We start from the raw sequence: 15,104 nt of genomic DNA, 5'->3' as shown, positions 1-15,104 counted from the left end.
CAAAGGGAGTGTGAGTTATTAAACATTGTAGAGTATTTAGAGTTTTAAAAGCCAGGAAAAATATGCCAGAAAACTTGAAAGGAAAAACGTTCTCCTTTTACCAGTTTTTTAGAAAAGGGGGTAGAAAGGTTTTGTTTCTAAACCTATTTTTGGAGTACTAGGTCTTCAGCTTGAGTGATTTTCATTGCAAAAGTTCCAAAAGAGTTTCTCTTTAAAATGTGAATATCAGTATTCACATCTAATATCAATTAGATCATCTCCAATATCATTTTCAGCTCTGCAAGGGTAGAATTCATGGTGCTTTCATTAGCAAAATTATGGTAATTAAATAACAATACTGAATTTGTAATAGAATAGCACTGTGCACTTCTATCTATACCACTATAGTATACCACGTCCCTAGAGCTCTTATGTGTGCCAACTAGCTTGTTTAATCCTCACAGCAGTCCCATAAGGTTTGTGTTGTTATCATCATCATCACCCCCATTTTCAGATGGGGAAACTGAGGCTCAGAGAGATCAAATAACTTGCCAAGGGTCACCCACCTTTTAAGTAGCAGAGCTGGGATCTGACCCTGGGCCATCTGAGTCCAGTGTTCATATGCTTAACCACTATGCCATAAAGGACTGAAGACTGCCTGAATTAAGTTTAAATAAACTTATGTATCCTGCAGACAGAAGGCCAGAAAGGCTAATGGATTGTGGACTCTCCCCTGGCTTTGTGTGTGTGTGAATAAAGTTATCACTTGCCTGCAGTGATCTGGGTAGCTTAGAGCACCTCTGAGGCCGCTGTTGTCCTGCCCTACAAGTGAGAGGAAATGCTAATGAGCATCTGTTGGTTAATTGATGGATGAGTTCTCAAGGCCTTTTACAGCCTTAGAATTCTATTAGTCTCTCTACAAGAAACAGGTTGTAAGGAATGAAAGGCAATTTATCTTTTAAGACTTAAGTGAAATCCTTTAAACTCTTGTTTTTGTGCCTAACGCTATATTCTGATGGAAATGTTCTTTCTTGAGTCGTGTCAGTGGTATAGTAATTTAATCTGGCTTTTGAAATTATTGTCATCTCATACATTTAATTTAAGTAAAGATAGCTGCATGGGATATGTAGATGCTGTGGACTAAAGGAACAGAATCATGGAACATTTATAGAGTTACTATAGTGGTTACGTTGAAAATATTTTTTACTCCATTGTAACACACACACATAAACACACACACACAGTACCTGACCCCTCTTAAAGCTTTTGTGTATATCTGATATCCCTAGGTCTGGCACAGGGCCTGGCTTGGCATAGAGTAGATGCTCAATATATGGCAAAGTGAAGTGAAAAGAGATATTGCATTGAAACACTGAAAGTCAGTATGCCCATATTTACACGGTACATTTGTTCCAGTCGAAGCTTTAAGGAGGGTGAGTGGGAATTAGTGTACTAAAAAATAATCCATCCTACTAAAAAAAGAATTCTTGGCCTAGAATATTTTCTGAAATGTAAAAAAATCCATTAAGTTTAACTTTTTAAAAAATCATAATTCTTTATAATGTGACCTAATTTAGGCTGAAATTTACCTTTGCATTATCTATCAATAAATAGAGTGGTAAGAAAATGAATAAATTAAGAATTACTGTAAGATCTTATTCAGTCTACTTAAAGAAAGTTTTCTCTCTTTACAGATCTTATGCACATTATAGCCAAATAATGATGCTTAATATAAATGTTACTCACCTTTTAATTTAAAAAACTTAGCATACTTTTATTATTCTGAATTAGAATCACCCAATATAAGGCACTCACATATGAACTTGATATAATTCTAAATTTTTCTGATCGCTGTATTGTTGGTCATTGTTTTATTTGAATAATTAAATGAAATATTAAACTTTCTTTTTTAAAAAAGAAACAGCATACTTCTCATTGAAAACATTTTGGGAGTTAACATATATAACTATATAATGATAAAGTTGTACTTACTTCAAAGCTAGTACTTAAAAAATGCAGGTAGACTTCCCTCCAGTTAGTGCAAAATTGTGAATTTTGATAGTATGTCGTTTAGTGGAATTCACACAACCATAGTGCTAATGGAAATGCTTATTAAAGAGAGGGATACACGCCTCTTATGCTCAAGAGAAATGTTCAATGGCCGTTGAAATACTTTGACTGACCATTTGATTTTTTTCTTCAAGGTCCTGATCATCCCCATTGTTTGTCATACAAACTAGAACTTGGATCAGACCAAGAAATTCCCTCTGATTGGTACCCATTTGCTACTGTTCAGTTTGGGATTCTTGACACCTGTGCCTCAAGGACAGAGGTCAGGTCTCTGGGGGTGGAGAGTGATGTCCAGCCACAGAAACATGTTCATCAGCGAGCCTGCTACAACATCCAGGTACATCCCGAAGCCCTTGAGTTCAAGTTGGGGCTTCCGAAGCTTTGACCTGATTTGGCTTTAGATATTTGCTTTGCCCTGTTAAGTGACTGTGTGTGTGTATGTGTGTATTTGACCTAGAAACGAGTGATGGTCACCAGTGAGCCTAGTTCTTCCCCTCAGTTCTAGAGAATATTGGAAGCCTGAGGACACAGTGCTGTGTATTTAACTCAGCTCTCAATGAAAAATAGGGCATTAAAAATAAGTTCACATTCCAGAAGCATATTTATAATAAAGATTTTGTTAGAACAGCATTTCCCAAGGTGTGTTCTATGGAACATATGTCCCCTATAATGATCCAGGAAAAAAATAAGTTGGGGAACATCGTACACTAAATTAATGTTGAACAAAGGCTCTGAGAAGTTCTGCAATAAGGAAACTTGTTAAACTTAACTCAGTTTCTCCCAACTCATCAATTATGGAATCTTGTCTCCTGTAAAACACCTATCAGTATCTTCTGGAATAGTATTCTGTGGAGCACTCTTTGGGAAATACTGAGTTACTCTGTCACCACAATTTTAAATGTTCACCATCAGCTCATCTGCATTCTTGCGCCAGATGAATTAAGGAGTGACATACACTTGCACAAGTTTGTTCCTAAACTTGCTTTTCCTTCTCATCTTCAGACTTAGATATAGAGATAACCTCTGCCACACATTTCCAATAGTGTCTTTTTTTTAAATTAATTAATTTATTTTTGGCTGTGTTGGGTCTTCGTTGCTGTGCGCTGGCTTTCTCGAGTTGCGTTGAGCAGGGGCTACTCTTCGTTGCAGTGTGCAGGCTTCTCACTGTGGTGGCTTCTCTTGTTGCGGAGCACGGCCTCTAGGCCCGCGGGCTCAGTAGTTATGGCTCGCGGGCTCTAGAGCGCAGGCTCAGTAGTTGTGGCACACGGGCTTAGTTGCTCCATGGCATGTGGGATCTTCCCGGACCAGGGCTCAAACCCATGTCCCCTGCATGGGCAGGCAGATTCTTAACTACTGCGCCGCAAGGGAAGTCCCCCATAGTATCTTGAAATGGTGTGATTATATAAGACATCATTAGCACCAACTGGTGGTTCTATAATATAGTAACCAAGTCTGGATTTTTCTTTATTTTGGACTATCTGTTCAGAAGCCTGTAAGTTTGGGTCTGGTGATTTTTATTCTATTGGTAAAATGAATGATGAATGGGCACTGTTCTGTGCAGCCCCTTCAGGACTGAAGGACTTATTCCCTTGGCAGCTGGGAATCGCCCTGGATGAAGAAGGATGCCATGCTCCAGGTCATGCCCCCTTCCTGGGGCAGCCTGTGTCCAGTAACTGGTGGATTAGGGGTCTAAAGACCCTTTTACCTCAAGTTGGAATAACCCTGCAGGGCCTTCGTAGCTTCAGCCCTCCCTGGGGATCGGCTGAAGCCTTTACTGGGACTGCTTTGCGGCCCGACTTCTCCCTCTTCCTGTTCTGCTCCCTTCCCTCCCCTCCTTGTCAGGTGTCCTCCCCGGCAGCCCTCCCCAGTAAACTTTCTGCACATCAGTCTCCATCTCAGCATCTGCTACTTGGGGAACCTGACCTGTAACACTAGGCATCTAAGTATTGTGTGTGACTGAAATGTGTGTCAGGTGCTCATGGAGATGTCATTTATACTGTTTGCTGTTCGTGGGATGTGCCAGCTTCACACAGTTGTAGAGGACCGCTCACAATTATATACCAAAGTCTCTTTGGCTTTAATAGCATTGGTGGCAGTCAGTTTCAAAATGTTATCTTCCATTTAATAAGTATTTATTGAGCAGTTTCAAAGCGCCAGCTGCTGCCATAGATGCTGGGAACACAAAGGTGAACAAAAGACCACCCCCTGTTCTCATAAAGCCTACCTTCTAGTGGTGGAACAAAAAATAATTAGTAAACAAGCAAATAACATAATTTTAAGTAGTGACAAATTCTAAGAAGAGAGTAAAAGAGGGTCACAGGATAGAGAGGGATGGAGGGCTTCCTTATCTAGAGTGGTCCTGGAGGGCCTCTGTGAGGAGGTGCCGTTTGAGGTGAGATGAAGAAGAAGAGGGGCAGGCAGATGGTTTGGCCCAGCTGTTTACTGTTGTAAACTAGTTTTAGTTAGAGAGATGATTTTGGGTGTGCTCTAAATCTCAGGTGGGCCAGAGGCTGGATATATGATACTCGGGGGCATCTTTGATCGCATGTCTAGCCAGATTTGTAAATGTCTTATCAGTGTATGTAGTCCGTATACATTTTATAAAACCTGTGTCTGACTTGGAAGAAAGTTTGTCCTCTTCCAGATCTGACCCTAGAAGGGAAGGATTTGGGAGACTCTGTGGTGCCAAAAGAGAGCAGTGTGCTTCACTTGGGAATGGGCACGACAGGGTAGAGGGGCTGTGTTTGTGTCCAAAGGATGAGGTGGCTAGAGTCCTTGCCTCATTTACAAACGAGGACTGAAGAGATGTTGTGCTGTGTTGCATTTGTTAATGCTGCCCCTGTTTTGCTTTTGCATGACAGGTTGAAATAGAAAAGAAGTGGATTAAAATCGATGGAGAAGACCCAGATAAAGCTGGTGACTGCGTAACTCAGTAGGAGTAGCAAGAGTCAGTGATGACGACCCACTTTCCAAATACGCAATTCACAGAAACCACACAAAGTTCTGCTACTGTAGAGTGGAAATGACAGGTCCAGTGGTTACGTTTAGAAAAGTTAGACCTGCAACCGAACCGTCTGTACTTTATGCTTTTGATATGTTTGTGCCCTGGGGGTGTGATCTAAAATGTGTCTATAATTTTCATGATGTTTTTGTTTCCTAGTGAAACTCAGAGGCGCTCTTATTGTGGCCTGACAGCCACTTGGCCAAAGCATTTTTGAGTTTTGATTACTTGGTGGCTGATTGTTTTGCCCTCTGGGTTACCTGGGGCCATAGTTATTATCCTCCAGCCCCTACCTCTTCTTATTGCGCTAGCACTAGTACTAGAGGACGAGGCAATCAGAGGAGACGTAAACCGAAGTACTTAACTTTCCCTCTTGCTCTTGTCTGAAACGTGGTTAGTTGTAGGATGATGTTGAAACCACAGGCTAACATGGAGATGTGGGACTATCTCTGACTCTGAATTATTTATCTTCCTGTCCTGTTACCACACTGGTGAGTAACCATCAGCTGTGTTTGGTACCTGTCTTTCACCCACGGTATCATTATTTTCAAAATACATCTGTATTCTGATGTGTGCTGCAAAGAAGCTAGTTCTGTTGATATACATATTTCAGTACAAATCACTAAGACATATTGCCCTTTGCTTGGAGAGATTCCTTTCAAAATGGAATCCCAGTATTGGACACTAGTTAAAATATTTATGTATGTTAAAAATGAATTTTTAAAGTTCATGAATATTGTTTCCCAGAAGTTCAGACTCTAAGAATGTATTTTGATAAAGTATTTTTTTTTGTAATTAACACAAGCTTCTCTTGAGTAGAAGTCTAAATCATATTATGATTATTTTATGTTAGCTCTGCTATCATGCTATTTATGCTAATTCTGCTTAATTTAGAGTAATTTTCTTTAAAAGATGAGCGAAGTGAAAGACACTAGATTATTTTATCTACATTTCTAAGAAGTGATATTTCTATTCAAAGCCAGGTAAATGTTTGTTTTTTAACGAAAAGCCAATGGCATTAGCAGTTATAATTCTGTTTATAATTTCCTTTCAGTGTTTATAGTGAAAGGTCAGACTTTTAAATTTAGGAAATCTATATTCTAGTTATTTTTTTAGTCAGAAAAACACGTGGAAAAAACATGTGGTATTAATGTACCTTCAATTTATGTTGATCCTTAAATATGATTAGTGGGTATTTTTCTTTATTTACTAGATTTGTTTTGAGTCAAAACTGATATAATAGCGTTCTTCCAAACAACATTATTTGTTGGCCCACAGAGTTTGTCTCATACATTTTATTTAATGTTACATTACATTCATTTTAATCTGTTAAGAAATGCAGATTTTATAAAACAAACATTTATGATCTGTATCAATCAGCAGATTTAATGCTTTTCATTATTTTACTGTAAAGGCAAAGAATGCAAAAGTTGACTGTTAAAATGAATTGTTATTGCTCTTTTTAACTTCAGCTGATGTATTGCTCATAATATCATATGCTTGAGACTCACTGTTGATGTATAGGAGGGCAAATCTATGTGCGCGTCATTTAAAAAAAATTCCACCATCCGGCCTCATCATCTGGTGTGGCACATTCTGGAGTGACTTCAATCTGCTCAGAACAAATATGGAGGCGGGCTGAACCTGATGCTGCTCCACGATACCAGGGACGGTAGCTGGGTTAATTACTGCTGGTCCTTGCAGATCTGTTTCATGGCGTCCTGCCCATAAAGAACTCAGAGTCTGATTCAGATGAACTTGATGAATATTTACACCTCAAAGTAATTTCAGCACAGGGTTCAATTAATCACTCCTTAGGCTTCACAGGTTGCCAGTATGTGTGGGTACCTCACTGCTGGGGTCATTTATTCACCAGCCCTTCAGCCTTCAGGAACGTCTCAAGATTCAGTGCTGGAAATGTAACAAAAGGCTGACTGAAGCCCAAGTGAGTTTCTGCAGCAATGCAGAGGTTGATGGCAGGAACAGCGGGGTGCTGCAGCATAATTGTTCATTTGCACATCTATTAGGATCCTTAAATATTCATTACTTAATGTTAAATTAACATTCTGTGTCAGGTGGAGAGGCTTTTTAATACAATTCTTCTGACCTCAGAAATGGCAGAAGGTCAGATGTGATCCTGATGCTCTAAGTGAAAACTCAGGTAGGGTCCACTTAGACTTACCAATTAAGAAGTAGAATCTCCTTTGCCAGAAAGTAAATGATGATCTTCAAAACAACAACAATAAAAACTCCTGCTTTTAAAGTAGGGAATGGAGGAAGGAAGTGAATGAAGGAGGAACTACTCCTTTCTAGCATTTTAATTTAGGTAATTTAGATCAATGCTTTATGAGTTTGACCCCCTTGGGGTCATTTGTTTAATTGACACAATGGCAGACTTCCAAGGAGTGGGCCAGTTTGGGATGAATTGTTCTGCTCTAATTGGTTTGGTCTGGTTGCCTTACCAGTCAAAGGATCGTATTAGCCGCGTAAATGCATTCATGGCTTGATGGTTACCTGATCAATTTACAGATCTGAATTTAAGGACATTTCCTTTTTTTATGGGGATAGAAATAGTTTATCCATTAAAAAAAGTATGGAAAAAAACCCTTCCTAGCATAAATAAAGGCTGGCATTTTTTGACCTGATTTATATATTAAACAGTTCTAGGGTTTTAGTTCCCTTCATTCTGGGTCTGTGCTTTCGATATAGCCCTTCTTCTCTTATAAATTATGTCAGAAGGCCTTCCTTGATAATGACTAAGTATTATTATATCTTATTCAAAATATGATTTTATGTCATCAATACAGATATAAAACAGATTGAGCCTTAATAATCATGTAACAAAATACTTTGTAGATTGCATATAGATTTTTTAAAATTAAAGATGTATTTCAAATGATTCTTGCTGTGCAATGGACTTATATCTTCTTTTGCAAGGTCTGGGGCAATTTTTTTTAAGGTATGAAATCAATTTCAATAACCTTAACCAATTGACTCTGTCAGGCAAATGTATACCTGCTTCACTATTAAGGACTCAGCGTACATGGCGTCTTGGCACATCCTGGAAAAATAACACAATCAAACTACAATCTTTGATGTTAAAGGATGATTTTTAAAAGAGGATATAATCATTACTCTCATAAATGATATGAGTAGATGCCCAAGATCTTACTTAACTCATTAACTAACACGGGAACTGGTAAGATGTTACAAGTGGTTCTAAGGAGAATTCAAAGAGCAGAGAGACATGTACAGGAAATAAGGAATTCTGAAAAGAATTTACAAATAGATGCAAAATGGATCTATCCATAGGCCAATATCAATAATCAATTTCCCCTAATTAATTTGCATTTGTATGGACAAAGATCATGTACGTTATTATCAGTTTTCTAAAATTTACAGAGTTGTAAAATAACTCAAAGACAATGAAGGTGTTGATAACCTGGATAAATGAACTAGTTAGTCTTTCACAATTCTTCCCAACGGGACGAACTTTATCACCAGGAGAATTCTAAGGAACTTTCAAACTTTGGCAACTGGAAATGATGTGCATGTAAAGAAATTTTTTTAAGTTTAGAAAATTATTTTTTTGCAATTTTACAGAATCTATTTCAGATAAAGTGTGTGTGTTTTGGGGGGGCATTAAAGATATGACGATAAATCAGCTCTAATAAAAACCAACCTAACAACCTCTCCACCCGCCCTTTGCATGAGGAAGCTGCCATGTGTTGGAATTCAATTCTTATCTAGCTATATTAAAGTTAAATTTCAAAACTGCATCAGGAAATGGAACTTCATAGAGGCCAGATCATTTGGAACTGTTTCAGCCACTACTGAAATTAACAGGGCTTGATTCTCATTGGGCAGGAACAACAAAAAGATTAAGTAACATAAACCAATCCTATTTATAACAAAAGTTCTCAAATTCCATCAATCATTTCTTTCCTGTTTTGTCTCAACTTCACCTAGACTCGCCCCCCCCCCCCTTTGCGTAGACACAAGGTGATTTCACTACATTTTGCTGGGTCTCTTCCAGCCCCTCCCCATTCTCAGCAGCTACTCTACTCCCAGGACCTTTTGTGCTCTTACCCAGGGTCCTAACGGACAAGGCTATTAAATTGACAGGACGGACAAGGTATTTAATTGAACCATGTGAAATTGACAATATTTAACCATTCTTGATGGCAATTCCATGGCGCTCAACCTGATCGCCTGCATATTTCCCCAGTTTATACTGAAACAAAATATTTTTGCTATAATTGTTAATAAGATCCTGCTTAGACCTGGCATCTAAATACGAATTTGTCAATTTTTAAAGCAAGACAGAATTGCTAGCCAGAAAGCAAATAGGTGAGTTACAAAAACTACCTTAGATAAAAGCTCCAGGTGATTTTATGCCTTAAAATCATGTCCTGTCTGTAAGGAGAACAGATTAGACGAGTTGCCCCTTTTTTTTTTTAAAGATTAAAGTTCATTTCTATGAGACTGCCTAGGGAAGAAATGCAAATCACCACTATACTTCGGGGACTGCAACATTTCCCTCATCTTCGCCTCATCTATCTGCTCCAGAAGAGCCGTACAAACCTCAGGTGGGAGGATAGCATATTTAAATAATATGATTCTGTGTGTGGACATTTTCCTGAAAAGCCCATTTTTGTACTATCCAGAATTGCTGTGAATTCCCTGTAATACAATTTGCGGTATTATCTTGAAACAGAAGAGGGCGCTCGCAGGCAAGCTGCTGCTACCCAGAATGAGAAACAGCGTTTGAATTTGATGGTGCTTGTATTATGATTAATAAAAGATCTTGGGGGCATTTTGTAAAGCATTTTCAAAGCACTGTGAATCCAGTGGAGTATAATTAAAATTAATGCAATAGACAAACACTCTAAAGTATTCCTAATGCCTTGTCTAAAAAGGCTGTTAAATACAATTTTACACATCCCGAAGATTTAAATACCATACTTATCTCTAAACATTTGTAAGTACTAAAGAGATAGAAAAATAGTGCCTTTCTTCTCAACACATTTCAAACAAACTTTTTCTGATGAGAATTAATGAACTCTAAATCTGCTTACTTTGAAAGATGTATAACATATTACAATGAATCTATCACGTTCAGCTTCTGAGCTTCCAGGTACATATATCAAGATCGATGTGGTCTCTAAAGAGCTCCAGCCCAGGATTGTACTTTCAGGTTCTGAGGTAAGAACAAGCAAATATGTGCTTTCAGGAGAATATTCCATGTCACCTTGACTCAGGGATAAGACTTTACCCTGTTTAGTTCTCTGAAATCAATAATGAGCATTGTCTTTTCAAGATGGGCTCTGTCTTTCTCTCAGAAATCTTTCTGGGTAGATGATGTCATTCCCTTATAAAGCCTGTTAGAACGATGTGTTTCCAAAAACCTTAGAGCATGAGTACGTCTATGAATGTGGCTAAACATTTGAGGCATTCCTGAAGCTGTCTTCCACACTCTGAAGTACAGAAGGCTTGTTTAAGACATTGGGTGCCTTAAGTGGTGACTTTGAATCACTTCAAAATGTTATGTGACCATTGCTCCAATTAATTGTCTTGCTAATTCTACTGTTTGCTGTGTGTCTACTAAGTACCTGCATTTTTCTAGGCACTGGGGGTAAACAATCACAGAAACAGTAAGTTCCTGTTCTTGTAAAGGATATGTAATAGTGGGGGAAGTGAGACAATAAACAGGTATCAGGCTGTGATCATTGCTATGTAGGGAAAAAAAAAAAGCAACAGAGTGGCAGAGAATGCCCTTCTAGGTAGGTTGGTCAGGAAGGTACTGTCTGATGAGATGACATTCTAGCAGAGACCTGAAAGAAATGAGAAGAGTGTGTCCAGCGGAGGGAACTCCTAGTGCAAAGGCACTGCAGTCAAGGTGTGCTTAGCTTGTCAGAGGAACACCAAGGAGGCAGGTGGCTATAAGGTGGCCAGGGCAGAGTGAGCAAGGAGGATGGTTGGGGGAGGAATCAGAGAGGTTGTGGGTAGGTGAGGGAGGCAGATCAGTAGGCCTCAACGGGCTATGGGAAGGACTTTGTGTGAGACGCAAACCACTGGCAGGGTTTGTGCGGAGGAGTGACGTAAGCTGAATTACACGTTAAGATGGTTCCATGGACATAGAAGCGGGGCAATGAGAGAAGCAGAGAGAGCAGTTAGGAGGCTACTGCCATAACCCAGGTGAGAGGGGATGGTGACTAGGGTGGGAGATGAAAAATGGTTGGAATCAGAACACGTTTGAAATACAGAGCTAACAGTGTGTGCTGATGGGTTGGATTGGATTCCCAGAGTGAGGGAAAGAAGGAAACCAAAAATGACTCCCGGAGTTTTGACTGAGCAGCTACAAAATGGAGCTGTCTTTTACGGAGAAGGGGAAGACTGTTAGGAGAAAGTTTGAGGAGAGAGATCAGAAATTCGAGTTTGGATGTGTTAACTCTGGGATGCCTATTAGATATCCAGTTGGAGACACTAAGTAACAACTGGCTATATAGGGAGGGACAGAGGTCTGGGCTAGGGATGTGACTTTTATAGATATCAGTACTTAAAGCTGTGAGACTGGATGAGATCACCTAGGAGTGAATATAAAGGGTGGAAGTGGTCTGAGAACTGACCCTTTGCATTCTCTAAAGTTCAGAGGTCAGGAAAGTGAGGATGATCCCATAAAGGAGACTTGGGAAGAGTAGCTCACTAGAGTAAGTGTAATCAGCTGCTTCAAATTCTGCTTATAGGATAAGATGAGGACTAAGAATTGACCATTGAATTTAGCAACATGGAGAACATCAGTGAACTTGACAGACAACTCAAGTGCATGTGGAGACCGTGAGTAGATGGCTTTTGGGGGGAGCTTTGCTGCAAATATGAACTTTGGGACAGTAGCTGGTGAGGATGAGATCTTTCTTAACATCCCTTCAACCTTTGAGACCTAAGTCTTGGCTTTGGTCTTTACTAGTGTCTCTCCATTATTATTATTTTTTAACCTTACTGATGTTGACTCTTGCTAAAAATTTCCTCCTCTTTCTGTCAGCACATATAGAAAATGATTCCTTGTCATCTTTCAGTCCCATGTCATCTGAATCTTGTGTCATTTATATCTTCAGATGTGCCTATTTCTTCAGTTTTCATTAACTGTATGTGTGGTGTTGAAGGTATTATATATTTCAATATAAATTCAGCCATTGCTTCAATTGTCTCTTGTTTTGCTTTTAAATATTTTCTTGATTGAACTCTACTGGTCAATGTCATTTCATGTTGATGTGGTGAACACCTGCAAATTCCTCCAAGTTCCTAGAGGACAAAATATACGTAACTATTTTTTGTTTGTTTGTTTGTTTTTGGCTGCGTCAGGCCTTTGTTGCGGCATGTGGGTTCTCAGGTTGTGACGTGCTGGCATCTCTCTAGTTGTGCTGCGTGGGCTCTGTAGTTTGTGGCATGCAGGCTCTCTAGTTGAGGAGCACGGACTCAGTAGTTGTGGCACACGGGCTTAGTTGCCCCGTGGCATGTGGGATCTTAGTTCCCCGACGAGAGATCGAATCTGCGTCCCCTGCATTGGAAGGTGGTTTCTTTACCACTGGACCACCAGGGAAGTCCCATACACAACTATTTATTTAGTAGTTTTTATATTTACCTAAGGGTTTGTACTTTGATTCTTTGTTATAGTCTGGTATAATAATACTCTATGTCAGTAGTTTTCTAGTAACTAATAAATGAACTTTAGTGAAATTAAAACATTTGGAAAAAGTACAATTTAAGTAGCTGCTGATGTAACGTTTTATTTTCTTGATTCCTTCTTTAGTTTTAAAACAATTAATGATTAAAATAGAAGAATATAAAAAAAATAGAATAAATGTCCATTTTAAATATATTATTATTCAAATACAGTATTTCATGTGTAAAGTAACCAAACAAAACTTACCAAACAAAACTATTACATCTTGCCATTCATACTCTGCCACAGTCTTTTAAAGACACAAATAGCAACTCCAAGTGGTCACATAGAATGACAAAACTGAAGTAACTCAGGTTCTATTTCTTCATATTTACGATCATTGTTTATTTTGAATCTATGGTTCAAACCCAGGAATACGTAGTATCAAAAGGGATGGAGACAAGAATTGTGCCTGAAGCAACTTTGAACAATTCTGGGCCATTATGTATTCGCACAACAAATATGTGTATCTAAGTCCACATGTGTCCTGGTCCAACTGTGTAACTGGGAGTTTTCCAAATTAACTTCTATGTAGAACACAGTGTTTATTAAATGTTAAGTTTATTAAATGTGTTTATTAAATGTTAAGAAATTAAAATGTGCTAATGAAAAAAAAATGTGCCAATTTGAAGCTTACATATGCATTATTAAAACAACAGTAATTGTAGCAACTGTTTAGAACACTATGCCAATAAAAAAGTTGGGGAGGGGGGCATTTTAGCTCAGACGTTGCTTAGAACTGTCAGCACACGGTGATAATAGAAAGCAGATTTTTATGGGAATTCCCTGGCAGTCCAGTGGTTAGGGCCCTGCACTTCCACTGCAGGGAGCATGGGTTCAATCCCTCATTGGGGAACTGAGATCCTGCAAGTGGCATGGTCAAAAAAAAAAGAGAGAGAGACTTTTAGTCAATTTCCTCATGTATTTAAATTCTCTACAGACAGTGTGTACCATTATTGCCTGCACCCAAGACTGACTGCCCTCTCCCCCCTCCTTGGTATACATCAGGTGGTGGATATCTCTGCAGGCTAGCAGTGATCAGTTGTGAAAGGAAAACTGATATTGCAGAAGACAGAGAGGGAGAAAATTGCTAGGGCCTTATCTTTGAGTAGATCAGAGGGGATGAGATCAGCCAGCAGAGGGCTGATTTAGATAAGGGCGTAAACAGTTCACACATTGCAGTTGGAGGCAAGGCAGAGTTTACGGGTACAGATGCAGGCAGGCCTGTATATCCAAGGTATTATTTCTTAGTTTCTTTTACAGAAATGGCATTGGATTCAGAGACCTTCCACCCTCCCATAGAGGGTGGGTGTCTATGAATTTCCTTTAAGGACCCTTTATGACCAACTTTGATTTTATTTTCTTGAGTACTTTGGTCACATCCTTCAATTTATTTGCTCTTTACTGGTATTAATGCTTGAATATCAGCTATGCTGACCCAACAGGCACATTTTTGTGATTTTTGGAACTGAGACTATGAATTCCCTCTAACAGAGAATAAATGTTCTGATTGGGGAAACCCAATTGTGATCAGTGTAGAATTTGGTCTCCTTCTGCTTCTCATCTCTGAGAAGGATGCTGCCAATCTGAGAGTGGCTGCATGGGGGTGGGACATGGCACCCGGTTGCAGCACTTGGCCTTTTCTGTAGGGTTTTGTTTTGATATTTTCACACTGCTCAGAGAGAATTCCACCCAAAGGTCCTCAAGTGCCATGAAAAGGACAAGGAAAGAGCATCTCTGAACGGTGGCGTTGTTAAATGCCAAGGGCCTGCCTCTCCAGTGGACTATTTTGAGACATTGAAATATTTTTCAAAGGCTTTGCTAAGTACTCATTGTGGAAAAGGACAAATTCTATATTAAACTTACACTGGAACCAGAAGTGGCCTTGGGTAAAATTGTGAACTAGATGATGTTTGTCACCTTTTATTACCTTTTCCCCCATCAGTGGGTGCTCCATCCCCTTCCCCTAAAGTCTCTTGGAGTCTTCCCCCTCTCTTCCTCTTTGCCTTATATGATTGACTGCCAGAAAAGGCTATACATTGGTAACTTAGATCTTGTTCTTCTCCGGGGAAATTGCTTCTGCTGCAGGCTTTTCAAACAGAGCTGCTCATTCTTCCTTACCCCACAGACTTCTAACTGCTTCTCTGCTTCCTGTGTGGTCATCCTCCAATCTACCTCCACACTGTAGTCAGTGGAGGACATGCAATCTGGCCCTTACTTACCAGCCAGCCTTAGCTTTGCCAAGATTTCCCTGTTCTCTATCCTCTGGCCAAACCAAACTGCTGTCATTTCCTCAAACCCACCGCATTCCCTAGAGGTGTAGACACCCCA

General features: G+C 39.4%; 1 protein-coding gene across 1 annotated transcript in view; it reads left to right on the top strand.

Annotated features, from left to right (window-relative positions):
• Positions 1–7,949, top strand: part of STON1 (stonin 1) — a 53,223-nt gene extending 45,274 nt beyond the window's left edge. Inside the window, exons 3-4 of the mRNA XM_033838572.2 lie at positions 2,184–2,386; positions 4,911–7,949. Of these exons, the coding sequence (XP_033694463.1) occupies positions 2,184–2,386; positions 4,911–4,985 (278 nt within the window). The 3' untranslated portion in view covers positions 4,986–7,949. The remainder of the gene's footprint in view (positions 1–2,183; positions 2,387–4,910) is intronic.
• The last annotated feature ends 7,155 nt before the right edge of the window (positions 7,950–15,104 follow it).

Source organism: Tursiops truncatus, chromosome 14 (genome assembly GCF_011762595.2).
Source record: "Tursiops truncatus isolate mTurTru1 chromosome 14, mTurTru1.mat.Y, whole genome shotgun sequence".
NCBI classification, from domain to species: Eukaryota; Metazoa; Chordata; class Mammalia; order Artiodactyla; family Delphinidae; genus Tursiops; species Tursiops truncatus.
This window is presented reverse-complemented; position numbering and strand designations above follow the sequence as displayed.